Genomic DNA, 26,877 nt, shown 5'->3' on the forward strand with positions numbered 1-26,877 from the left:
ACTTGCTTAAGGGGTACTATCAAGTGTGTCTAACGGAGCGCGCTAAAGAGATATCTGCCTTCATCACTCCTTTTGGACTTTTCAGATATGAACGCCTTCCTTTCGGACTATGTAATGCCCCGGCCACCTTTCAAAGAGCTGTCAACCGTGTCATCCAGGGCTTGGATAACACATACGCCTACCTGGACGATATCGTCGTAGCCTCCAACTCCTGGAGTGAACATCTGCTCCAGCTGCGACGTCTGTTCTCAAAGCTCCTGACAGCCGGCCTCACCATCAACCTGGGCAAGTCCACTTTCGCGAAAGGTAAAGTGCGTTATCTGGGTCATGTTATTGGGAGTGGCAGCATAGCTCCGTTAGACTCACACACTCAAGCCATTCAACAGTATCCACAGCCTACCACCAGGAAGCAGCTCCTGCGCTTCCTTGGTCTTGCCTCTTACTACCGTAGGTTTGTGAGGAATTTCAGTACAGTCGCCACACCTCTAATTCTATTAACCAGTCCCAAGCAACGGTATAATTGGACCATACAGCAAACCGTTGCTTTTGAACAACTCAAATTCCTCCTCTGTTCTAACCCCATTCTCGCCTCTCCAGATATCACCAAGCCTTTCGTCCTTCATGTCGACGCCAGTGGTACCGGCGTTGGTGGTGTCCTGATGCAACAACGAGGCGAGGAGGTTCTACCTGTCAGCTACTACAGCTACAAACTGAAACCACACCAGAGGAACTACAGCACTATTGAAAAGGAGCTACTATCCATCGTCCTGAACCTCCAACACTTCGCTCCGTACCTACAAGGCGCCAGGTCTACCACCATCTTCTCAGACCACAACCCTCTCCGCTTCCTACATCAAGCCCAATTCACCAACCAGCGTCTTCTACGATGGGCTCTGTATTTACAAGACTTCAACCTGGAGATCCGCTATATCAAGGGTTCTGACAACACCATAGCCGATGCCCTCTCCAGAGTTTATGAAGTAGAAGCGACTCCATCCATTACTCCACCACATAACGACGTACTTCTTCCAGAACCGCAGGCTTCGGGGGAGAGTTGTGACAATAATCTCCTTCAAGAGATTGAGCCTGCTCTTCCCTCCACAAACACGTCGTTGAAATTATATAAAACGACTATGGAAGACATGTCCAACAACAACAACAACACCAGCAAGGCTTGCCAGGGTGAGCAAAACATATGCAGCCAGCCACCTGTTCGGACTCAAACCACCAAACTACATGTTGATCGCTACCGGCTCCGCTGATTGGTCGCCGGTCTGGCTGCACCTGCACTCGCCCCCCCATACTACTTGATGTCTGGGGTCGCCCCACCCTCATACCTCAGAATGTTCAGTGCTCTCGTTGTCACCACTCCTCCCGGCTAGACGCTAGCGTGTACTGAGAGAAGTGGTGGCTTAAAGCCAATATTCCAACACCTCCCATTTACTTTTGTATTGCACTTCTTGTTATTTTGCCTTAACGTAACTTTTCATTGTGTCATCTAATAATTCTTATTATTTTGATTGATTTTATTATAAGAATTTGTTTGTGCATTTTATTCATGTTTTGATTTAATTAACGTAATTAAAATTTCATTGTTAAAGTTTACTTGTCTTTTGTGTGTTTTCTCCTTACCTTACCACAGACGAAGTTCCAGTTTTTTCTATTTTTTTTTATAACTATGTGACGAGGCCATACCCCTAGCCTTAAACAGCCGAACACCAACGCGTTACCGTCACAATATATATATATATATATGTCGTACCTAGTAGCCAGAACGCACTTCTCAGCCTACTATGCAAGGCCCGATTTGCCTAATAAGCCAAGTTTTCATGAATTAATATATTTTCTCTAATTTTTTTCTTATGAAATGATAAAGCTACCCATGTCATTATGTATGAGGTCAATTTTTTTTATTGGGGTTAAAATTAACGTAGATATATGACCGAACCTAACCAACCCTACCTAACCTAACCTAACATATCTCTATAGGTTAGGTTAGGTTAGGTAGCCGAAAAAGTTAGGTTAGGTTAGGTTAGGTAGGTTAGGTAGTCGAAAAACAACTAATTCATGAAAACTTGGCTTATTAGGCAAATCGGGCCTTGCATAGTATGCTGAGAAGTGCGTTCTGGCTACTAGGTACGACATATATATATATATATATATATATATATATGTCGTACCTAGTAGCCAGAATGCACTTCTCAGCCTACTATGCAAGGCCCGATTTGCCTAATAAGCCAAGTTTTCCTGAATTAATATATTTTCTATAATTTTTTTCTTATGAAATGATAAAGCTACCCATTTCATTACGTATGAGGTCAATTTTTTGTTATTGAAGTTAAAATTAACGTAGATATATGACCGAACCTAACCAACCCTACCTAACCTAACCTAACCTATCTTTATAGGTTAGGTTAGGTTAGGTGGCCGAAAAAGTTAGGTTAGGTTAGGTTAGGTAGGTTAGGTAGTCGAAAAACAATTAATTCATGAAAACTTGGCTTATTAGGCAAATCACGCCTTGAATAGTTGGCTGAGAAGTGCGTTCTGGCTACTAGGTACGACATATATATATATATATATATATATATATATATATATATATATATATATATATATATATATATATATATATATATATATATATATATATATATATATATATATATATATATATATATATATATATACATTTATGACTCTCCTACTCTGAGAGGGTAAGATAGCTGATAGAGAAACTAGTGTGTTATTTAGCACTTAACCACTGAAGGTGATTAATGTGCTTTTACAAGCTCAGGTTATATAGTTACATCACATACATACATTGTATAATTGATATATTACATGATCAATCTTGGGTACAAGTCTAGTACATCATAAAGTGTTCCAGTATTCAAAGTAGTAGATACAGAGTTCAGTATAACTCAGCCCAGGAGGGCGAAAGTCAGTCAATGTGGGACATTCTACTATATAATGTTCAAGTGAGTGCATGTTTTCTCTTTCACAAAGTTGACACATTGTGTACTCGACATTTGGGTTTTGAGAAAGCTGCCTGATATGTCTATATCCCAGGCGTATTCTGGCCACTACAACATCACATTGCCGGGTTCTTGTTCTATTAGTCCCATATGTGAATGTCTCCTCACGATATCTATCATAATATTTAATGCTACAACTTTCAGGTCTTTGTGAATTTGTTAGGACGGTGAGATCTTCATTAGATATTTGTTTAGGTATTCCCTTTGTCACTGCTAATGAAACACCCATATCAATTTCTACCACTGATTTTCTACAGGCTGTCTTTGCAAGCATATCAACAGTGTCATGCCTTGAGATGCCAACATGTGATGGGATCCATAGGAATTTAATTTCAAATCTGATTTCTTTAGCAGCTAAATCATTCATTCGTATATCACTGACTATTTTCTGAGTGTCACTACTATGTGCGTTCAATGCCAGGAGTGCACTCTGCGAGTCACAGTATATAAGTCCACTGCCTTTGTCTTTTAAAAATTCAGTGGCAAGGTATATACCTGCAAGTTCGGTTTGAGTTCTACTTGCCCAGTCATTGACGCGCTTCATTGCTGTATGTACGAGAGAAGATTGTTCAAATATATTACATGCACATCCGGTACATCGTCCACCTTCTTCTACAGAGCCGTCGGTATAGCACTGATACACATCGTTACCCATACTCTGAGTACTCTCAGTGATGCTTTCAGTGTTAACTGTTTTAATAATGTAGAGTACACACTTTCTTTCTTGGGTGCATTTACAAAATCAACTGATAAATCCCAGTTATCCCATGGAGTAATTGGCTGATTAATCATTAACTGAGTTTGGTACAAATTTAATATTTTGATGGAGTTAGCTACCGTGTAGAACCAAAATGTATAATCAGATTTCGGTCATCTTCTATAGACCTCAGGTGAGTGTAGCAGATTAGAAAGTTTAGCTTGAAACTTCATGTGTTGTCTAGATCTACTCAATGCCTTCACGCCAAAAACTGTGCCAATAGACAAAATTTTCTCACTTATGGTAGGTAATTTTATCTCTGCTTTCATATTAACTATTCTCGTGGATTTTGGAGCCCCAAGGATGAGACGCATAGCTTCATTTTGCAAGGTTTCAGCTCTTTGTCTGTATACAATGTGAGATGTAGAGCATTGTAGTCAATCACAGAGCGTATAAATGATACATAAAACATTCTATCAAGTTTCATGTTAATTCCATGATTGACACCAACAAGGACCTGCAAGGGCTTTAATCTCTCCCACAGTCTCCTCTTGAGAGAAGAAAGGTACCCCAGTGTCTAATGAGAGACACCAAGGTATTTGTAAGACTCGCATTTCTCAAGTGCTCGCCCATCTAGATGGTAATTATTTTGGTAGAATACCACATGGAATGAGGGCGCGAGTTTTCTGTTTAGAGATAAGGAGGCCACATTCCTCAGCTCTAGTAGCAAAAGCATCGAGCAGAACTTGCATTCTAGGCTCGGAGGCAGCCTGAAGACATATATCATCAACATAATAAATGACAGTGTCTTCATTATTAGTTGAAAGATCTTTAATAAGTTTATGCATCAGAACGTTAAACAACAAGGGGCTGAGGACTCCTCCTTGTGGAGTTCCTAGGTCAAAGTGTTTGCTCTCTGTGCTTTTAACACCATTAAACAAAATATATGCTCTTCGATTAGACAAATAGCCCTTTATCCATTTCAGTAATTTTCCTTGTATTCCTAGCTCAGCAAGCTGTTCTAATATGATTTCCCTGTTTGTTATATCAAAAGCTGCTGCTAAGTCGATGAAGACTGCTTGAGGGGAAGTTCAATATGAGTAAAGTATTCAACAAAACAGTGTTGTGTACTGAATCCAGGCATAAATTCAATCAGTTGGGGGTGACAGGTGCCCCTGTATACGATACATGAGTCGGTTAGTAAGTAATTATCAAAAGAAGGCACCAAACCGGGAAGGTTATGTTGCACCATCAAACGTGCGGAATAATCAGGGAGCGCTAAATATCACCAAGCATGCCAATACAAGAACAGAAACGCATAAGGCTAATGATATCAGAAGCATCCGATTCGAAAAGAATTCTATCGAGGGACAAGCGACCACGAGGGACGGTCGGAAGGCAAGACTCACGCTCGTCCAGGAAGTCAGGACATTCAACAAGGATATGCACGACTGTAAGAGGGACAAGGCAATTTGGAAAAATAGGAGCAGGGTGGTGCTCCATTAAGTGACCTTGAGTTAGGCGCATATGGGCAAATACGCAACCTCGCCAGAGCCGTTTCCCACCTCAGCTTACGTTGGTAGGAGGAAGGCCATGAGGACACACTACTCTTAAGAGAATGCAGTTTGTTACCAGTAACAGAAGACCAACAATCCTGCCAACAGGTAAGGATGGAGGAATGAATAACTGGGTAAAAGTTGGAATAAGGAATACCTTTACAGGAGATGGGACAAGAGCGGACAGCTTCCCTAGCGGCAGCATCCGCACGCTCATTTAAAGAGACACCAATATGGCTGGAAACCCAACAGAACTGAACCGACTTAAATTTACTGGAAATAAGAAACAGCCAATGATGAATCTCGACGACCACTGGATGGACCGAATTAAAGGACCCGAGAGCTATGAAGGCACTACGAGAGTCAACGACAACCACAAAGGAAGATTGACGACAAGAAAGCAGGAGAAGAAGGGCATAGCGAATAGCATAAAGTTCAGCTGTGAAGATGCTAGTCTCCGGAGGTAGGCGACACATAAGTGCGGTCAGGAAAAACAACAGAGTAGCCTACACCGTCCGTAGACTTAGACCCATCGGTGAAGATGGAAACAGAGCGGGAGTGTGAAGAAAAGTGCTCAAGGAAAAGGAGTTTCAGAACCGTAAGAGGGGTAAAAGCTTTAGTGATGCGGGTCAAGTACATACAAAACTTCCTAAGGGGGACTTTCCACGGGGGAAGGAAGGAACAATATGAGGAGAAACATTAGAAATACGAACTGAAAGGGAATCCTGTAAACAAAATAACCGGACAGAAAGAGGGAGGTGGTTAAGAGGAACAGGAACCACAGAAGGGGTAAAAGTTAAAGCACAACAGAGGGGAGAGAAAGGATGTTGCAAGGACCACACAAGATAGCAAAGACAGTAGCGATCACGACGGTACTGGAAAGATAGGAAACCAATGTCAACATACAAGCTAAGGACGGGAGTCGCACGAAAGGCATTAAAGCTGAGACACAACCCAGTATGGTGCAAAGCATCAAGACGGCGAAGAGTAGAAGGAGAAGCAGACGAGTAAGCAGGGCAACCATAATCGAGTTTAGACTAGACGAGAGAGGAATGTAAAGCAAGGAGAGTGCGCCTGTCCACTCCCCAAGAAATATGGGACAAAACCTTAAGGAGGGTAAGGGCCTTATAGCATACAACTCGGAAGTAAGAGATATGGGGTAACAAAGTCAAATGAGTGTCAAAGATTAACCCCAAAAGTCTAGCGGAATCCATGTACACAAGGGAATGGCCATAAAGCGACAAAGAGGGACGAAGAACGACACACAGCCGAGTAAAAGTCATGCACAAGTCTTAGACGTAGAGAACCTGAAGCCATGATCTGTGGTCCAAGACAACACAGCATCAATCGCAAGTTGAAGCCGCTGTTGAAGGAGAGGTGAATCATCACCTCGACAGCAAAGGGTAAGATCGTCGACATAGAGAGCGGAGAAGACGCCAGAAGGAAGAGAGGACAGAAGACCAATGAAGGCAACCAGAAAAAAGAGTAGTGCTCTGAACACTACCTTGGGGCACACCTTTGTATTGCTGAAAAGAGGCAGGGAGAGTGGCACCAAGCCTCACTCGAAAAGAACGATGAGAGAGGAATCCCTGGAGAAAGAGAGAGAAACGACCACGAAGGCCAAAAGAATGAAGTTGGGACAGAACTTATGATATGATACCGCCAGGTGGTGTCATAAGCCTTTTCCTGGTCAAAAAGGACGGCAACAACGGAGGACTTTGGAGCAAAAGCAGTACGAACATAGACCCCCAAGTTCACCAGGACATCAGTTGTGCTGTGGCACTTGCGAAAACTAAAATGAGAAAGGGAGTGGTGGAGGTGATAGTGTTCCAGGAACCACATTAAATGAACGTTAACCATACGTTCAAAGAGTTTGCAGACACAACGCGAGAAGGCAATGGGGCAGAAGTCCTTAGGGGATGACCTCAAGAGACGCTGATTTCCGAATAGGGGAGGACAACAGCATCGAGCCAGTCCTCAGTGACTGACGACGACTCCTAGACCCGATTATACAGACTTAGTAAATTCTGAGACGTGCATGGAGGGAGATGGCAAAGCATCTCACAATAAATGCCATTGGAGCCTGCTGCCATAGGACCACAGAGGGCCAGGGCAGACTGAAGCTCAAAGAGAGAGAAGGAATCGTTGGAGATGTGTGGAGAAATCCAAAGGACGAGATTCAAGAAGAGGTTTACGATGAATGAAAGATTGAGGAAGATGAGAACCAGAGATAACAGAAGAAAAGTGGGAACCCAGTTCAGTAGCGCACTGCAACGTGTCCGCCACAAGAGTACTATGGAGGCGAAGGACTGGCGAGACATTGGGAACGAACTTACCCACTATCTCACACATACGCTTCCAGATTTGTGACAGAGGAGTTTTGGACGAAATGGTGGAGGCATAAGACATCCAACATTCAAGTTTAGCCATATGGATGGTCCTACAGGTCCCTGCACTCGCCTTCCGAAACAACAGAAAAGACTCAGCCATCTGCCGGCGGCGGTGTTTCTTCCAGGCTGCACGCTTACAGTGTACAGCCCGAGCACAGACCACATTCCAACAGGGAATCCAATTCTGCATCCCCAGACATTAAGAGCGAGGAATAGAGCGAAGGGTAGTGTCGAAGACGGTGTCATGAAAAAGGAGGAGGGCGTGAGGAAGAGGCAGAATGGAGAGGTCGGAGAGAGTAGCATGGAGGGTAAATAGGTTCCAGTCTGGCTTGGCAAACCACCACCTAGGGGAGGAGAAGGTAGGGTGAAAAGAGAAAAGGGTAACAAGGATGGGGAAATGGTCACTGCCATGGAGGTCATCAAGAACCCGCCACGAGAAAAGCAAGTAAAGAGACGACGAGCAGAGAGAAAGATCCAGACAGGAAAGAGTACGAGTCCGCAAGTGAGCCCAAATGAGTGGGCTCACCAGAATTCAGAAGAGACAGGGAAGAAGAAAGGATGAATGGTTCAAGAAAGCGACCACGGGTGTTTATCAGACCATCACCCCAAAGGGCATGTCAACAATTGATATCACCCAGCAGGAGCACAGGCTCCGGCAAGGAGTCCAGTAGGTGTTTAAGATCGGGAAGAAAAAAAGGGACATTCGGGGGGAGATATATAGAACAAACCGTGTACCATTTCTTCACAATGATACGGGCAGCAGAACATTGGAGAGGCGATGGAAAAAGTAAGGGGCGAAGGGAACATCAGAGCGAATCAAGAGAGCAGAAGAGTTAGGAGCCCCAGCAACAGCTGGGGAGAGGAGGGGGGAGAGAAAGGAATAGCAACGGAAGCAACCAGGATGAGCACCAAGCATCGGCTCCTGGAGACAAACACAAAGGGGTGAAAACTGTGAAATCAGAAGGTGGAGTTCAAGGAAATTGGCGTAATATCCACGAATGTTCCACTGAAGAATGAACATTGACAAGAAGAGAAAGGACAGCAACAGAGAGCAACGAAGAAACAAAGGTGAAAAGGGAACACAGCACATTAAAGAAGCGCAGTATCAAGATCAGGGTCAGCGAAGTCAGGGTTAGGGGGCGTGGGTAAACTGAGTAAAGAAGGAGAGAAGGGAGCTGAAGGACCGACCAGGGGTAGACGAGCAGGGTTCAGAGGGTAGGAGGAGGACGGGAGTACAGCGGAGGGTCAAGGGCACCAGCAGGAGGGGCAGAAACCAGGAAGTGCACCTCAGCAAAGGCAGCAACCGGGAGGGAAGTGGGGCCAAAGAAACCTCCAAAGCAGGAACAGGGGATGCAACCACCGAAAAGGGATGGGATGGAGTGAGAGAGTCAGAGGTAGGGGGCGAGGAAGAAAGCAAAGCCTTCTTACCTGTCGGGGAGGAGGGAGGAGAGGAGCCAGGCTTACGCTTCTGACTCAAAGAGACAGGCGTCCCAGCAACAATGTACTAGGCAACAGATTCAAGTGTCTCAACAGGAGAAGCAGAACGAGAGCAAACACGATGGCCGTTGGGAGAGCGATGGACATCAGCCCGCAATGACAGGAAGCACAGAGAGTCAGTAGGCAGATGGAGATGGACAGGAAGGAGGATCGGAGGAAGACGAGGAAGAAGACACAGGAGACATGACATACCGGGCAGAAAGAAGGGGGAACCCCAGACAGAGAATCACAAGGGGGACCCTTCAGGACAGAACTCAAAGGGACAGAGGAGGAGGTGGTGGGCGTGTCTGGATCTAAGGCCTGGAAATGGTTGTGAGACTGAGGAAGGTGGGAAGGACGAGGAGAGGAAGAGCGCAACACGCGAGCATGAGAGACGTTTGCGTAAGGTGGGAGACAGCAAACTTGGCACCTCGCCTCAGGAAAAGACAAACGTTCCCGGTGCTTCAAGTTGAGGATGGCTGCCTCAAGCTTGTAATATATACACACATTGGGAGAAGATAGAGTGGGCCTCACTGCAATTGAGGCAGTGAGCCTGGGGAGAAGTGCACTCCGACTTAGAGTGACCTTCGCCCCCACACATGGGACAGAGAGAGATAGTACTGGGGCATCGGAGGGCACCATGCCCAAACCTCCAGCACGTATTACAGAGACGAAGAGAAGGTATGTACTCCTGGACAGAGCACCTAGCACCAGCAAGAATGACAGAGGACAGAGGGGCCCTACCATCAAAGGTAATCTTCACAACCCGAAGGGGCTAACGGCGATGACCATGAGGGGGCCGAGTAAACGTGTCTACCTGGAGGACAGAATGGCCCTGGGCTTCAAGAATATGCCGAATACCTTTGTGGCAGGACTGTAGATTCCTAACACCGGTCACAACATGGGGTGGGAGGAGAACAGTGCCAACACTGGCATTCAACCGAGCGTTCTTGGAGATCCAAACAGGGGTCTTCCCATGGCAGGATAAGGTGGCCAAGCAGGTGGCTGCATCCTGAGAAGGAGCAGCAACGACACGTGTACCGAGATGGGTGGGGTTGAAAGTAACAGAGGCATTTACGAAATCAACAAGGTGCCTATGGAGGGAGAAATCGTCAGGAGGTGAAGAATCCAAAGTGAAAAGATAAAATTATTTGGCCCACGAAGTGGGACCAAACAAGGCGTGGTACGCATCAGTACGGGAATGGATTGTGCGAGTGTGGCTGTGGTGAGGACGGCGTTGAGAACCCCCAGAGAAAGATGGGTTAAAAGGTGCAGTAGTCACAATGAGAGACTGAGCCGTGCCAGGGGACGAGGTGGTCATCACTGGGTGGTGACCGCCCAGTGGTGGCTTGTGGCTCGACAAGCTTGGGCTGGGGGGTTCTGGCTCGACCCAACTACAGAAGAGGGAAGGGAGTCGAGGGGAGTAGTCAGGAGGGTCAAAGGAGTAGCAAGGTCGGGGCCCAATGCAGCGGGGGCTATAGAGTCCAGTCATCCAACACAGTCCGACTTGGGGGCTTGGTCGCTCACCCCACGAGCCTGAGAAGGTATAAGAGGAACAGATTTTGACATAGAGACGAGAGGAAAGACTTTCATTCACGAATGTTCCCCACACCCACCATGGAGCCACAATTAGAGGCAGGACACCCAACAAGAAACATGTTGCCGATCTTGCCGGGGCCTACTAGGGGTGCGTCGTGAGTATACGCCCCACAAACGCCACCTTAAGAACCCTCAGTCCGTCGATATTGGGTTCAGTGACGAAAAGAGGATTGGCAATAAAAGGGTCTCCTCGCTCGAGACGTTGGGTACTGCAGTTTTACAGTTGCTAGAGTATCCCTCCTCAAACATCCGGGCGTCAAAAAGAAAGAAGGCCAAAAGAATGATCAAAACAGGCACAAGGTCAGAAGGAAATAACAAATAGACAGGAGAAGAGGGGGGGGGGAAGAAAAACGAACATGAGTCGGTTAAGGACAAGGCGTTCAATCACTTTACAAACACAGGATGTTAGAGATATGGGTCTATAATTATCCGAGTGTGGTTTGGGGATAGGAACAATGACACTCTTTGTCCAAGCATCAGGTAATACTCCTTCACTTAAACTCATTCTGAATAACACTAAAGGTGGATTACCTGGTATTTGTGAGACTAATCTCACTAAACTGTAAGTAATACAGTCCTCTCCAGGAGCAGTTGATTTGCCCATCTTTAGTGCATGATTTAATTCCCATTCAGTTACATCATTAAGGTCCGACACGTCGATAGCTGTACAGGCAAGATTGACGGGGCGTTGTCTTTTGGGGCGTGTGTCATTAAGTTTGTGCTCTTTGTTAATTGGGAGTGAGTCGTAGCTTGATGTTAGTGCCCATTGATCAAGGAGAATGTTTGCTTGTTCTAGTGGACTGTGGTGCAGTGGTTTGGTTTCGTTGCGTCTAGAGATTTTTCGTATCTTTTCCCAAATTTCAACAAGTGTTGTTTGCTCATTTATACTTTGTAGGAACTCTTCACAATGTTTATTACGTGTAACGTTGCTCATGTCTCTCACACCTCTATTTGCGACAAGAAATGCATGCAAGTCACCTTGTGCTTTGGTTCATTTGTATGTATCTCCAAGCTGCTTTACTCGTTCATGTTCTTTAACAAATATTGGGTCAAGGACCCACTTGGGTGGTGGTAGGTGTTGCCCACTTCTGCTAGGCTTACGACCTGTTCCCCAACACACCTATGTGTCGTAGTAGGTAGTAATTATATCAACAAGATCTCTGGAGAAGGCTTGTACATTCGTTATTGGGTAATCTTGATACCATTTTGAATGTAATCTTGATACCATTTTGAATGTAATCTTGATACCATTTTGAATGTAATCTTAATACCATTTTTAAATATAATTAATAAAGTAGTTATGCAAACCATATGGAATATTCATTTTCCGTCTCTGATCTCTATTAGGTACATCACACTGTACCTCATAGGAAGCAGAAACTGCATAATGATGACTAACCAAGTGCTTTACCAACGAGCATTCCATATTATCTTGTAAAAGGTTTCTACCCATTACATAATCAAGTCTGCCTCCCAATAAAGGAGTTTGGGTATCCGTAGTAAACACAGTTAATCTGTTGTCATAAACATATTTGATAAATTTGCATACATTATCGTTGTCAGTACTGTCTCCCAGCGTAATAAATCTAGCATTTAAATCTCTCATGTATATTTTCCCATGATTGTCTAGATCTGGGAGCAATGTTATATTGAGTTTCTGGCTTCTGGCATATACGTTGAAGAATGAGAAGTGGCCTGCTGCAGTTTGTGCATGAAAGTGATGGTACTGTGTGTGTACATTGTGTAACATGCTCATAAGAGTGTGTAGTAAATCACTTCTGATGTATGTTTGTAGGCCTGTGGCGTTACTGCTAGTATAGGATGCATACCCTCTGATCTTTGGTGGGATTTGTTTATTATGTTGGATGTGTAGGGCTCCTGTATAGTAATTATATCTCTGTTGTTACTTGTAACATGTGCAAATAGATCATTCAGTCTTTTGTTGATGCTACGAATGTTCCAAATGAGAAACCTAATGGTCCTTGTGTCAGCAACAGCCATCGTCTTAGTGTTGTTCCTCTGCATGACTGGTGGTCCCATTGTTGTCCTTGTCCCACTTCCACAATGTGTGGCCTTTGTGAATGGGCTACCGTGGGGTGAGGACGTATCGCCTGACCTCTCCGGTTGTTGCCGTCAGTCGTTGCCTGATGCTGGCTGTGTAAGGGAGGGCGCTGTTTGGCGTCTCGGCGACATGGGGACCCCTACCCCCCCCCCCTGTTCGCCAGACTGAAATTATTGGGCTTGAATTTTATGCCCGGATATCATACCCTGCCCTTGAAATTGTGTTACTGGATATGTTACGAGTTCGAGTGCCGACGTGTATGGGTTCCAGTTGTTAACAACCCACAGGGCACTGTGAAGTTTCATTCCACGGCTGTTTACCGGGACTTCGTGGCAAGCTATGACGGGCGAACATTTACACACCCTGGAGACGGTGGCACTGTCACTGTTTCAGACCACTGTTGCGCTGTGACATATGTGGCTCTGCATAGTGTGCCTTTCGAGTTTTCGGAGGCCCTGCTATGAAGGTATTTTGGCCAGTTTGGAATGGTGGTTTCCCTCCGAATGAACTCCGTCTCTTCCGGCAGGTAGCGTGGGGTCTCCTGTGGTACGCGGACTCTCGCCTTGAGACTCAAATCCCCGATTCCCTCCACAGTTATCTTGCTGGGGTTAACTCTGCGGGCGTTTTATGCAGGGCAGCCACGCTCCTGTCTTCATAGTCACCTTGAGGGGCACCTGGCAGCCGCTTGCACTGGGGTCGCGGCTGCACCTGTTAATCTGTTCCATGAAGAGGATTTTTCCCCCGTTGGTGGCACAGGACCTGTCGCCTCGTGATGGAGTGGGTGGGGAGGTTCCCCTGCCACCTGCTTACTCTGTGGTGGATCTGAATTCCTCGGCTGCTGGCCTGGCGTGTGTAGGTGGTGGTGTGTGCGGCTCCACCACTGCAGTCTGTCTCTTCGCTCTTGGCGGCTTATGCTCCTGTTTCCGCCACTGCGCCTCTGTCACCTTCAACGTCCCTGCCGGCTCCCTCACTTGTGATGCTCCCTTCCCCTCTACCGGCCACGCCTGTTCCTTCTCCTGTCTCCTCTGTGGGTGGTGGTCTCGTAACCCTGTGTCGTTGAGGCTGACATTCTGCGGGGTCGTGCTCCCCTGGTTGTGGGGCGGCCTGCCGCTGACTCTTCTCGGGTGCCTCCTGCGGGGGGGTGACTGCTCCGATGACCAATGGCCTATTTCCAAACGTTCTCATATGGATACGGGTGCTTCGCCTCCTTGTACGTGGGCAGAGGAATATTAGGATGCAGCGTGTGTTGATATTTCTTCTGCGAGCTGTTCCTCTGTGGAGTACAAGGATGGTGCGTCTCGTGCTGGTGTGGTTCTGGTGGATGGTGTGGGCCCTGGTGTAGCTCCTGCTGTAGGGGTGGGGAGCCGGTGTGAGCTTGTGGCTCTTGCTTCAGGTGTGTCGCCCACGTTGAATAGTTCCGGTTCCTCGTGGGGGTGGTTCCTCCTTGCAAGGTCGAGGGTGGGCAGGCGACCTGGTGGTGGTGCTGAAGAAGTGCTCACTCTGAGGGTTCCGTGCCCCCTCCCCCGTCCCCTGTTTCATTGGCAGCGGTTTTGCCGCCTATCACATCTATGGCCGTTTTTTCTGTGGCTCCTGCTTTGTCGGGGGCGGTGTTGCTGCCTCGGCAGCCTCTGCACTCTGTTTCAGTATCTCCTGCTTCCACAGCGGAGGTGTTCCTGCCTCCCCTGCCTCTTTCCTTGTCTGCGGTGTCCTCTGGTTGGGGACGATCGCTTCCGCCGGGTTTGGTGGTCCCTGAGTTTATGACGTGCTCGCGGCAGAGTGAGGGCCGTTCCCCTACCGAACACGAGTATTTGATATGGAGGGCTTATAAGCAGAAGTATCCGTCGTGGAAGTTCCCTGAGAAATATGTTACTCCCTTATTCCTGTATGGTGTGGTGTTGCTTGTGCCTGGGTGCATGATTGTGGGGTGGGGTTGCTTGCGTGTGTCTGGGTGGGGTGGGTTTGTTTTCCGGTTCCTGCGTCTTCTGGCTTTTAGTTTGTGGGTTTGCTTGTGTGGGGTTTGCGTGTGTGGTCTGGGTGTCTCTTTCCAGTTCCTGTGCGTCCAGGTGTTTGTTCTGGTGTGTCTGGTTGTGGCTGTGTCCTGTTCTTCTGTTTTTCTGTGGTGTTTGTATGGTGCTGGTTGTTCTGTGTGTCCATGTCTTTTCTGTATATGTTCTGAGTGGTTGGGTGTGGTTTTGTACTTCCGGCTCCGTGTGTCTTATGAGTGGCTGGTTGTAATGTTGTGCTGCTGTATTTGTGTGTTTGGTATGGTGAAAATTTATATTATGTAATTGTGTCCTTACGGCCTTCTGGTCATTTGTATGTGTCTTTTTGTACTTTTTGTTGTTTTTGTACTTACGGTTCCCTGTGTGGTTCTGTTTTCTGGTATTAAAGTTTTGTGTTTCCTTTGCTGGTTATGTGTACTGTTCTGTTTTTTGTTATGTATTTTGTACCCGTATAGGGGTTTGTTGTATGCTTTGTATCATGTGTACTTCACTTTTGGTTCTTCTTGTGCATGGGTTCTTTTCATGTTGTATTACTGTATTCAGTGTATCATGTATGTACTCCTCTTTTTATTTTTTTGTGATTTTCTGCTTGTAAATTGTGGTTTATTTTACAAATATAAAAAAATCATCCACATTGTGTTAATAAGTGACTCTACGACGTAAAGAGCCGCACCAACCTGGTGTTTGGTGTTGTCAGTAACACCTGGTGATGTCATCAGTCATCAAAGTGTGAATCATATTTTTAAACTAAATAAATATGATCCCCATGTTCAACACACTCTGACTACCCAATTTAGAATTTGTATGTGTGGATTAAGTCTCCCTCTCTTACCTCGCAGATATTGGATGATGATTGAAAGTATTTTTCAACTAAAAAAATATGATCCCCATGTTCAATGCATACTCTGACTATCCAATTGAGAATTTGTATGTGTGGATCGCGTCTCCCTCTTATACCTGGCATATATTGGATGATGATTAAAAGTATTTTTAAACCAAAAAAAAAATATGATCACTATGTTTAACACACACTCCCTTAATCTGGTCATTGTAACATCAATTTCTCTGCTTATATATCTGATATGTTTCCAAGTTTTCCAAGAAGAAATACAGACACTCAGATGGAGCTATGGCGAGAAGTTGACTTAAGGAATTGGCAGGTAATTGATGAGAAGGCAGGTGAAATGAGAGGTGAGGGTCTTGGAGTAGGGGCGCAGGTGTCATCGGGTGTGTGGGCGTAGGGGAGCAAGGGTTGGCCTCATACTCTGCATTAGTCAGCCTCTCTCTACCGGGAGTGGTCGTAAGCGCTGGCGTTCCGCGAGCGCTTTGTCATGGGTTCGTATCCTGGCCGGGGAGGATTTACTGGGCGCAAATCCTTAACTGTAGCCTCTGTTTAACTCAATAGTAAAATGAGTACTTGGTTGTAAAAACGATTCTTCGCGGCGGGGATCGTATTCCAGGGACCTGCCCGAAACGCTATGCGTACTAGAGGCTGTACAAGAATGTAACAACTCTTGTATATATCTAAAAAAAATCCTGTGTCTCCCCATAGCTCCCGTGTTTGACCTGTGGCGGTGGGTTTCTTTAGTGAAAAATTGACAAAACTAAGTTTGCAACTTTCTTTAATGATAAGCATAAAAGTAATATAAGAAATTGACTGGTGATTGATGATGAACACCTCAAGAAGGGAGACTTGGAGCTGATGGTGGATGCCAACGGATGTGGTTGGGTAAGGGGGAGTTTGTGATCGAAAGCAGCTCATTAGTCGCCAAACTGGTGGTTGGTGAGGGCTCACCGGGACAGGCCTCCTCTTCAGATAATGTATGGGGTGAACTCCCCCTCTTTCTGTCATCTACAAATGTACATGAAATATTACTTTACCCATTTGTACAAAACAACCTTAAGCAGTTAAGGAAATCATCTCCTCATCGGTTGTCCTGAGGTTATCACCCCTATCGACATCATCGACATTTGTATGGGTGTAATGGAGCAGCATCTGTTTGATCTGGCAGAGGCTTGACAGAGGGAAGACCTAAACAGAAGTGCTTTTTTTTTTTTAACTCTTCAAGGCTGCGTGAGGGTTTGTAGACAGCTTATGGGGTTCTCAACGCACCAGAACAAATTATTTTGGCCTCACTTAGCAGAGTGATAAGTGTTTTAGGATGTTCCATACCCCGAGCGCCCATCCTGCTCACTCTCTCAGGATCCGGAAAGAGATGGTGAGGGAAACCAGATGACCTGCAGATGTCTTGGGTACTATAAAACCTATGTGAGTATTCCTTCCACACCTTAATACATTATTATATCAATGTTACACTCCTATGCACACTCATCTATATCCTCTCTTACTGAAAATGAAAGAGAGAGATAGTGAGAGAGGCCACACACCCCATCCCCTTTTGCCCGCCTTCTCAACAACCCTAACCTAACCTACCACGTACTGAACCCGGTCTCCTAGGCCTGGTGATGCAGGGTGTTGCTGGCATGCGAGCGACAAGCCGCCCCGCTCAGAGCGAGAAAGGACATGCAGCGAGCCTGTCACCTCTCGCGAAGGTATCCTTCTTACTCCCAATCCCTTCACACCTGTTCCACATGCTTAGATCTAGGGGCCCCAAGCTTAACTCTAAGCATACAAGCACATCTATAAAACTCTACACTTGCAAAACATACACTTTCAACACACACCCTTACAATCACTTCATCATGCAAACAGGTCAACATACACACATGCACACTTGCTACACACCTGCTACACATGTTCAGATAATCACCCTATCCTAACCTCCATTAAAAACATGGTGACTAGAACCATGCGAGCGGGGCACCTCTCGCACGATGAGACGGATCCCCCTTGCGCACATCTGGGACAGGTGTGGCACAAGTGCCACACCTGTCAAAAAGCTCGCGTACGGTTCTAGTCACCTATTACCCAACTCAGAGTGAGAGTGTCTGTTCCGGGACCATCCCAGCTGCCATTCAACTATCCCAGGGTGAGTGTGCCTGCCCCAGAACCATCCCAGCTGCCAACCAACTATCCCTTGGTGAGTGTGTCTATTCCGGGACCATCCCAGCAGTCACCCAACTATCCCTTGGTGAGTGTGTCTATTCCGGGACCATCCCAGCAGTCACTCAACTATCCCAGGGTGAGTGTACCTGCCCCAGGACCATCCGAGCAGCCTCCTAACTATCCCAGGGTGAGTGTACCAGCCCGTGCATTCCCAGCAGTCACCCAACTATCCCAGGGTGAGTATGCCGATTCCGGGACCATCCCAGCAGCCTCGAAACTATCCCAGGGTGAGTGTGCCTATCCCGGGCCATTTCAGGAGTCACCCAACTATCCCAAGGTGGGTGTACCAGCCTCGGGACCATCCCAGCAGTAATCCAACTATCCCAGAGTGAGTGTACCTGCCCCGGGACCATCACAGCAGCCTTCCAACTATCCCAAGGGAGTGTACCTGCCCCGGGACCATCACAGCAGCCTTCCAACTATCCCAAGGTGAGTGTGCCTATCCCGGGACCATCCCAGCACACACCAACTATCCCAGAATGAGTGTGCCTATCCCGGGACCATCCCAGCATCCACCCCACTATCCCAGGGTGAGTGTGACTGCCCCGGGATCATCCCAATAATCACCCAACTATCCCCGGGGGAGTGTACCAGCCCTGGGACCATCCCAGCAGCCTCCCAACTATCCTAGGGTGCGTGTGCCTATCCCGGGACCATCCCAGCAGCCACCAACTATCCCAAAATGAGTGTGCCTATCCTGGGACCCTCCCAGCATCCACCCAACTATCCCAAGGTGAGTATACCGGCCCCGGAACCATCTCAGCAACCATCCAACTATCCCAGGGTGAGTATACCAGCCCCGGGACCACCCCAGCAGCCATCCAACTATCCCAGGGTGAGTGTACCGGCCCCGGAACCATCCCAGCATCCATCAACTATCCCAGGGTGAGTGTACCGGCCCCGGAACCATCTCAGCAGCTATCCAACTATCCCAGGGTGAGTGTATCGGCCTCGGGACCATCCCAGCATCCATCAACTATCCCAGGGTGAGTATACCGGTCCCGGAACCATCTCAGCAGCCACCCAACTATCCCAGGGTGAGTGTATCAGCCCCGGGACCATCCCAGCAGCCATCAACTATCCCAGGGTGAGTGTACCAGCTCCGGGACCATCCCAGCAGCCATCAACTATCCCAGGGTGAGTGTACCAGCCCCGGGACCATCCCAGCAGTCACCCAACTATCCCAGGGTGAGTGTACCAGCCCCGGGACTATCCCAGCAGCCATCAACTATCCCAGGGTGAGTGTACCGGCCTCGGGACCATCCCAGCAGCCACCCAACTATCCCAGGGTGAGTGTGCCTGCCCCAGGACCATCCCAGCAGCCACCCTACTATCCCAGGGTGAGTGTACCGGCCCCGGGACCATCCCAGCAGCTAGAGAGGTGGAGGACATGATCACCTGGGGAGACGACGAGGAGGGAGGCTGGGGAGAGCCCCAGGTCCGAGGCTGGGGAGGCGTTGTGGTCCCCCGAGGGCGGGGGCGGGACCGGTAGGGTGTAGGCTATCTCCCCCGTGGCGTAGTTGGGCGACGTTAAGGGCGACAACACGTTGCTCGGCGAGGTGATTGTCGACCGCTTCTCTGCACTGTCGTATGACGTCACGCTGGCCGTTGTGCCTGGTGGGGGGTTGGGGGGGAGGGGGTGTCAGAACTCCAACTCACACATGAGTGAATAATGGTCCTCAGGTAAACCTGAATTTACCCGAGGATCATTATCTCTAATGGCCTGTATGGAGACAGGAAGCCAGTGGTTTATCAAAATTTTCCCGCATTGTTTAAATATAAACATCATCGTAGGGAGTGTTGGATTACATATACATGACTGTGGGGTGTAGGGGGTCATTAACTGTGGAGTGTGAGGGGACAGTAACTGTCGGGTGTTGGGGAGAGTAGTAGAAACCTGGACAATAACAGTGCGTTTTGCTTTTCACGACGCACACTGTCATTGTCTGGGGTTGTTTTCGTTTCCTTGGCGACAACCGGTCATTGTCTGGGGGCGTTTTCCTTTCCTTTTCCTTTCTTTGTCCAGGAGCGTTTTTTTGTTACCTCGGAGACGGACAGTCATTGTCCAGGAGCGTTTTCGTTACCTCAGCGAGTGATTGTTAGCCTTCCAGTTATTTTAAATTTCGCTCAAAGGGATTGAGAGGCCGGCTCCTGTCTGGGCTGTTTTGCGTTACCCCGGCGAGTAATTGTTTGTCTTTTAATTCCCTGTTTGTTGTTGTTGTTAAAGATTCGCTACCTGGAACAGAGTTTTAATTCCCTGAAAATTTCGATCAAGGGGATAAAAATCCCGCCTTCCGTTTGGGGTGTTTTCCGTTATCCCACCGACCAGCACAGGTGCATCATCTTCCCACATAAAGCCTGTTTTCCTTAATAACGTATTTCCATACTGTTTCCCATTTTTAAAGATTCTTTTCTGGCTAAGATTGCATATTGAACATAAGAGATTGAAATTACAGAAGACCTTTTGCAGGATCTATTTACTTCCAATCTATGTTAACCAAAACATCAACTGCCACTATAAGATGAACTGCAGTAGGTCTATTCCATATTAAATTAATATACCCTTTCATCTCCATTTATGTACTTCGATAATGTCACTCCATTAATATTCAGAAGGACCTATTTGTCCCCCCTTACTTATCTGGAAGCTTTATATTTATAGTTTCCAGCCAAGGATCGTTTATTGGGCATAGGAATGGATGAAAATTTATATCTCCCATTCGTATGAAACAAGGGAGCAACACAGAGCATGAACTAACATATATCTCACTTGCGTCAGCATTCAACCCTGACACCAAATCAGTATTTACCTAGGTCTTTTTGTTAAATCTAAACTTATCCAGTTTATGTTTATCACAATCGACTTGAGAATGGTCCAGGATGGACCAAACATCATCATCCCTTCACTTTCTAGTGTGTGGTTTGGTCAACATATTTCAGCCATGTTATTGTGACTCCTCGTCTGCTTATCCAAATTATACCCATTGTTTCATGTTCTGTCTCGTGTTGATACTTTTAATGCCCTCCCCCTCCCTGTCCGGCCTATTGTCGTCGTGAAGGGGGGTTGGTGGGAGGTTGCCAGGGTATGATGCTCCATGCGTCAGTCCTCTGTCCTTTTGGGACCTTATGCTCCTGCTGCTGTCTTCTCCAATTGTGCCAGATCTCTTTTCCTTTTCCCTTGTGTTTCATTTTCCCCCTTCTTCTCCTTTCTAATTGTCATTTCCCTCTGACCTTTTGCCAGTCTTGATTATTCTTTTGGACTTCTGCTTTGATGCTCGGGTGTTTGAGTGTTACGAACCCGGATCCAACGTCCGAGCCTGGAGCAGTGACAAACACGCCATCTGTGGGTCAGCTCCCGAAACCCCCGCCAAACGGACGACGACACCTAGTGAGGACAGCGTGTACTGGCCTCGAGGACCAGTTTCCAGTCTGGTTCAGCGCTCAACACCGCCGCTCCTGACCTCTGGTGAGGTGGTGCTCCGACGACAGCGCCATCTAGGGAGTGGATATGTCGGGCGTTTGTATCTGAGCATGTGAGTGTGGTGTATTAGTGTCCCGGTTATTAATGACGTGTCTGCTTACAGAGCCAACCTGGGACCACTGGGTTGAAGGTGTAGTCAGTCTACCCGAGGCAGCCAGTCTCCATACAGTGAAGTTTGCTGCAGCTGTCGTGACGTCGTCCCCCCGGAAGAACACTGTGGTGTGTTAAGCCTGCCAGTGGAGTGGCAGTGGAAGGGTTTACCCGGGACCGACGTTTGGAGACGATAATCCACTGGGGTATTGAGGACAGGAGGGTGATTGGTGATATCACACGAGACTCCTGTCTAGGGCGTACCCCTTATATCGTTCGTGGAGTGGCCGTACCAGCCTTGGTGGCTCAGTACCTGCCAGCAGACCTGCTGGACGTGTGTTTGACGGCCTCCACGACGGTGCCCCCAGTGGACCTGTGTTGTGGCTGACCTGTGGCCAGGGTAGACTCGGCGTTCTCAGAGGACACGTCTTGAGGCCACGAAGAAAGCACCGCGGACTCAGCACCTAGCTTCGAGGATCCATAGTCTCCAGCAGATGGCTACAGTGTTGATCCCCTTTGTAAAGTGTTAATACCCCTCCCCCTTGTGTACGTTTTACTCTTATATATTTAAATGGTGATGGTGGACATTATATAATATTAAGTTCTTACCTTTCTTTCCCTACTCCCTTTAAGTTACTTGCGTCACGGATCGCATCCCTTGATAGCCTCTACTGGCTTGGGGCCGGATATATATCTTCCTCTAACTACATCAGAGTAAGAACCCCGTTGCGTCCCGAGAGGGCCGTAACATTGAGGAGGCATACTCTCACACCTGTAGAACAGTGGAACCCAACTTCGTGAGCAAGGGGAAGCTTTTTTCGTTAATCCTTCTTTCGTCACTGAACCCGATCTCAACGAACTTACAGTTCTTAAGGTGGCGTTTGTGGGGAGTATACTCACGACACCCCCCTTGGAGGCCCTAGCAAAACCGGCAACATGTCTCTTGTTGGGTGTCCTGTCCTCTAATTGTGGCTCCATGGTAAGTGTGGGGGCATATTCGTGAATGAAAGTCTTCCCTCTCGTTTTCATGCCGATGACTCCTGTTTCTTTTATGACTTCTCAGGCTCGTGGGGTGGGCAACCAGGCCCCTGAGTCAAACTGTGTTGGAAGACTGGGCTCTGTATCCCTTGCTACATTTCAGTTCTAACCGTCGTCCCTGCTGCGGCAGCACTCACATGATTCCTTCCCATACTACTTCGTACCACACCTTGTTTGGTCCTACTACGTGGACTAAGTACTTTGACCTCCATCATTTAGATTCTACTCCTCCTGCGATTTTCCCTCCATAGGTACCTTGTTGATCCCGTGGATGCCTCTGTTACTTTCAACCCCACCTGTCTCGGTTCATGTGTCATTGCTGCTCCTTCTGAGGATGCAGCTACCTGCTTGGCCACCTTATCCTGCATTGGCGAGGCCCCTGTTTGGGTCTCCAAGAATGCTCGATTAAATGCCAGTGTTGGCACTATTCTCCTCTCGCACCATGTTGCAATCAGTGTTAGGAATCTAAAGGACTGCCACGAAGATATGAAGCATATCCCTGAAGCTCAGGGCCATTCTGTCCTCCAGGTGGACATGTTTACTCGTCCCCCTCGTGGTCGTCGCCGTCAGCCCCTTCGGGTTGTGAAAATTACCATTGATGGTCGAACCCTTTTGCCCTCTGTCATTCTTGCTGGTGCCAGGTGCTCCATTCAGGAGTACATTCCCTTTCCTCGGCTCTGTAATAAGTGCTGGAGGTTCGGGCATGGTGCCCTCCGATGCTCCAGCACTGTCTCTCTCTGTCCCTTGTGTGGGTACGAAGGTCACTCTAAGTCGAAGTGCACTTCTCCCCAGACTCGCTGCTTCATTTGAAGTGAGGCCCACCCTACCTTCTCCCACGCGTGTATACATTACAAGCTTGAGGCAGCCGTCCTCAACTTGAAGCACCGGGAACGTTTGTCTTTTCCTGTAGCGAGGTGCCAAGTTTGCTGTCTCCCCCCTTTCGATGGTGTCTCTTATGCTCGCTTGTTGTGCTCTTCCTCTCCTCGTCCTTCCCACCTTCCTCGGTCTCACAACCGTTTCCAGGCCTTAGACCCAGACACACCCACCGTCTCCTTCCTAGTTCCTTTACGTTCTGTTCTGAAAGGTCCCCCCTCCTGGTTCTCTGTCTGGGGTTCCCCTTCTTTCTACCCAGTCTGTCGTGTCTCCTGTGTCTTTTTTCTCATCTCCCTCAGATCCTCCTTCCCATCCTTCTCCTCTGTCTCTTAGCTCTCCACGCCGCCTGTCTGTGTGGGCTGCTGTCCATCACTCTCCTATCGATCATCATGTTGTTCGCTCTCATTCTTCTTCTCCTGTTGAGATGCTTGAGTCTGTTGCCCAGTATGTTGTTGCTGGAACACCTGTCTCTTTGAGTCAGAAGCGTGAGCCTGGCTCATCTCCTTTCTCTTCCCCAGCGGGCAAGAAGGCTTCGCTTTCTTCCTCACCCCCCACCACTGACTCTATCGCTCAATCCCCTTCTGTTTCTGTGGTAGAGCCCTCTGTTCCTGCTTTGGAGGTTTCTTTGGCCCTCAGTTGCTCGCATTCGGTTGCTGCCCTTGCTGAGGTGCACTCCCCAGTTTCTGCCCCTCCTCCTCCTGCTGATCTGGATCCTGGGTTGTCTCCTCCTCCTCCTTTGGACTCTGCTCGTCTGCTTCTGGTCTGTCCTCCCACTCCCCTCCCTCCATCCTTACTCAGTTTACCCATGCCCCCCTAACCCTGACTTTGCTGACCCTGATCCAGATCCTGAGCTTCTTTAACATGCTGTGTTCTTTTAATCTTTGTTTCTTCATTGTTTTCCTGTTGCTGTCCTTTCTCTTTTGTCGATGTCTATTCTTCAATGGAATGTTCGTGGATATTACGCCATTTCTATGAGCTCCAACTTCTGATTTCACAATTCTCCCCCCTTTGTGTCTGTCTCCAGGAGTTGATGCTTAGTGCTCGTTCTGGTCGCTTCCATGGCTATTTCTTTCTCTCCCCCCTCCCCCAGCTTTTGCTGTGGCCTGTAACTCTACTGCTCTCTTGATTCGTTCTGATATCCCCTTCGTTTCTCTACATTTTTCCATTGCCTCTCCTATGTTCTGCTGCTTGTGTCTTTGTGAGTAAATGGTATACAGTTTGTTCCATTTATCTCCTCCCACAGGTCCCACTTTCTCTTCCTGATCTTAAACACCTACTGGACTCTTTGCTGGAACCTGTGCTCCAGCTCGATGATTTTAATTGTCGACATACCCTTTGGGGTGATGTTCTGACAAACACCCGGGGTCGCCTTCTTGAACCGTTCGTCCTCTTTTCTTCCCTGTCTCTTCTGAATTCTGGTGAACCCCACATTTGGACTTTCGAACTCCCGCCCTTTCCTGTCTTGATCTTTCTCTATGCTCATCGTATCTTTACTTGGATTTCTCGTGGCGAGTTCTTGATGACCTCCATGGCAGTGACCATTTCCCCATCCTTGTTACCTTTTTCTCTTTTCACTCTCCCCTCTCCTTCCCTAGGTGGCAGCTTGCCAAGGCAGACTGGAACCTCTCTACCTTCCAAGCTACTCTCTCCGACCTCTCCATTCTGCCATCCCTCATGCCCTCCTTTTATATGATATCGTCTTCGTTGCTGCCCTCCACTCTATTCCTTGCTCTACCTCTTGGGGCACATGGAAGTGCGTTCCATGATGGAATATGGACTGTGCTAGGGTTGTCTGCTGTAAACGTGCAGCCTGGAAGAGACACCGCCGCCGGCAGACGGCTGATTCTTTTCTTTTATTTCGGAAGGTGAGCGCAGTGGCCTGTAGGACCATCTGTATGGCTAAACGTGAGTGTTGTAAGTCTTATGTTTCCACCATTACGTCAGAAACTCCTCTGATGCAGATCTGGAAGCGAATCTGCAAGATAGCGGGTAAGTTTGTTCCCAATGTCTTGTCGGTTCCCACTTTTCGTCTATTAGTTCTGGTTCTCATCTTCCTCAGTCTTTCCTTCTTCATAAGCCTGTTCTTGAATCTCATCCTTTAGATTTTCGTACTCATCTCAGCCTTCCCTATAACGATCCCCTCTCTCTCTCTCTCTCTCTCTCTCTCTCTCTCTCTCTCTCTGAACTTCAGTCTGCCCTGGCCCTCCGTGGTCCTACGGCGGCAGGCTCCGATGACATTCATTATGAGATTCTTTTCCATCTCCCTCCGTGCACGTCTCAGTATTTGCTGAGTCTGTATAACCGGGTCTGGGAGTCGACGTCAATCTCTGAGGACTGGCTCAAAGCTGTAGTCCTCCCTGTTCGGAAACCAGGGTCGCTTGGGATATCCCCTCAGGACTTCCGCCCTATTTCCCTCACGAGTTGTGACTGCAAACTCTTTGAATGTATGGTTAACGTTTGTTTGATGTGGTTCTTAGAATACTATCACCACCTCTCCCCTTCTCAATTTGGTTTTCGCAAATGCCGCAGCACAACAGATGTCCTGGTGAACTTGGAGGTCTATATTCGTATTGCTTTTTGCTGTGAAGACCTCCGTTGTTGCCGTCCTTTTTGACCTGGCAAAGGCTTTTGACACCACCTGGTGATATTATATTCTGTCCCAATTTTGTTCGCTTGGTGTTCATGGTAATCTCCCTCTCTTCCTCCAAAGCTTCTTCTCTCGTCATTCTTCTAGAGTGAGGCTTGGTACTACTCTCTCTGCCTCTTTTCGGCATACAAGGGTGTGCCCCAAGGTAGTGTTCTGAGCACTAATCTCTTTCTGGTTGCCTCTTAGTGGTCTTCTTTCCTCTCTTCCTTCTTGCGCTCTGCGCTCTATGTCGACTATCTTACCCTTTGCTGTCGAGGTGATGATTCGCCTCTCCTTCAATGGCAGCTTCAACTTGCAATTAATGCTGTGTCGTCTTGGGCCTCCGATCATGGCTTCAAGTTCTCTACATTTAAGACTTGTGCTATGTCTTTTACTCGGAAGCGTGTCATTCTTCGTCCCTCTTTGTCACTTTATGGTCTGCCCCTTGTGTACAGGGATTCCGCTAAGCTTTTGGGATTAATCTTTGACACTCGTTTGTCTTGGTCGGCCCATATCTCTTACCTCTGAGTTGAATGCTCTAAGCCCCTTAACTTCCTTGAGGTTTTGTCCTATACTTCTTGGGGAGTGGATAGGCGCATGCTCCTCTCATTACATTCCTCTCTTGTACTGTCGTAACTTGATCATGGTTGCCCTGCTTACTCGTCTGCATCTCCTTCTAAGCTTTGCTGTGTTGACGCTTTGCACCATACTGGGTCGCACCTCAGCTCTGGTGTCTTTCATTCAACTCCCGCCCTCAGCTTGTTTGTTGACACTGGCTTCTTATCTCTTCAGGACCCCCGTGATCGCTTCTGTCTTCGCTATCTTGCAAGGTCCTTACAACATCCTTACTCTCACCTCTGTTGTGCTTTAACTTTTACCCCTCC

The 26,877-nt window shown here is 47.7% G+C and overlaps 1 protein-coding gene across 1 annotated transcript in view; it reads right to left on the reverse strand.

Moving 5' to 3' along the window:
• The window catches only part of LOC123757101 (cyclic nucleotide-gated channel alpha-3), a 402,346-nt gene that overhangs the window by 39,100 nt on the left and 336,369 nt on the right, over positions 1 to 26,877 (reverse strand). The window contains exon 9 of the mRNA XM_069324046.1: positions 19,284 to 19,499. Coding sequence (XP_069180147.1) covers positions 19,284 to 19,499 — 216 coding nt within the window. The remainder of the gene's footprint in view (positions 1 to 19,283; positions 19,500 to 26,877) is intronic.

Source organism: Procambarus clarkii, chromosome 13 (assembly GCF_040958095.1).
Source record: "Procambarus clarkii isolate CNS0578487 chromosome 13, FALCON_Pclarkii_2.0, whole genome shotgun sequence".
Classification (NCBI taxonomy): domain Eukaryota; kingdom Metazoa; phylum Arthropoda; class Malacostraca; order Decapoda; family Cambaridae; genus Procambarus; species Procambarus clarkii.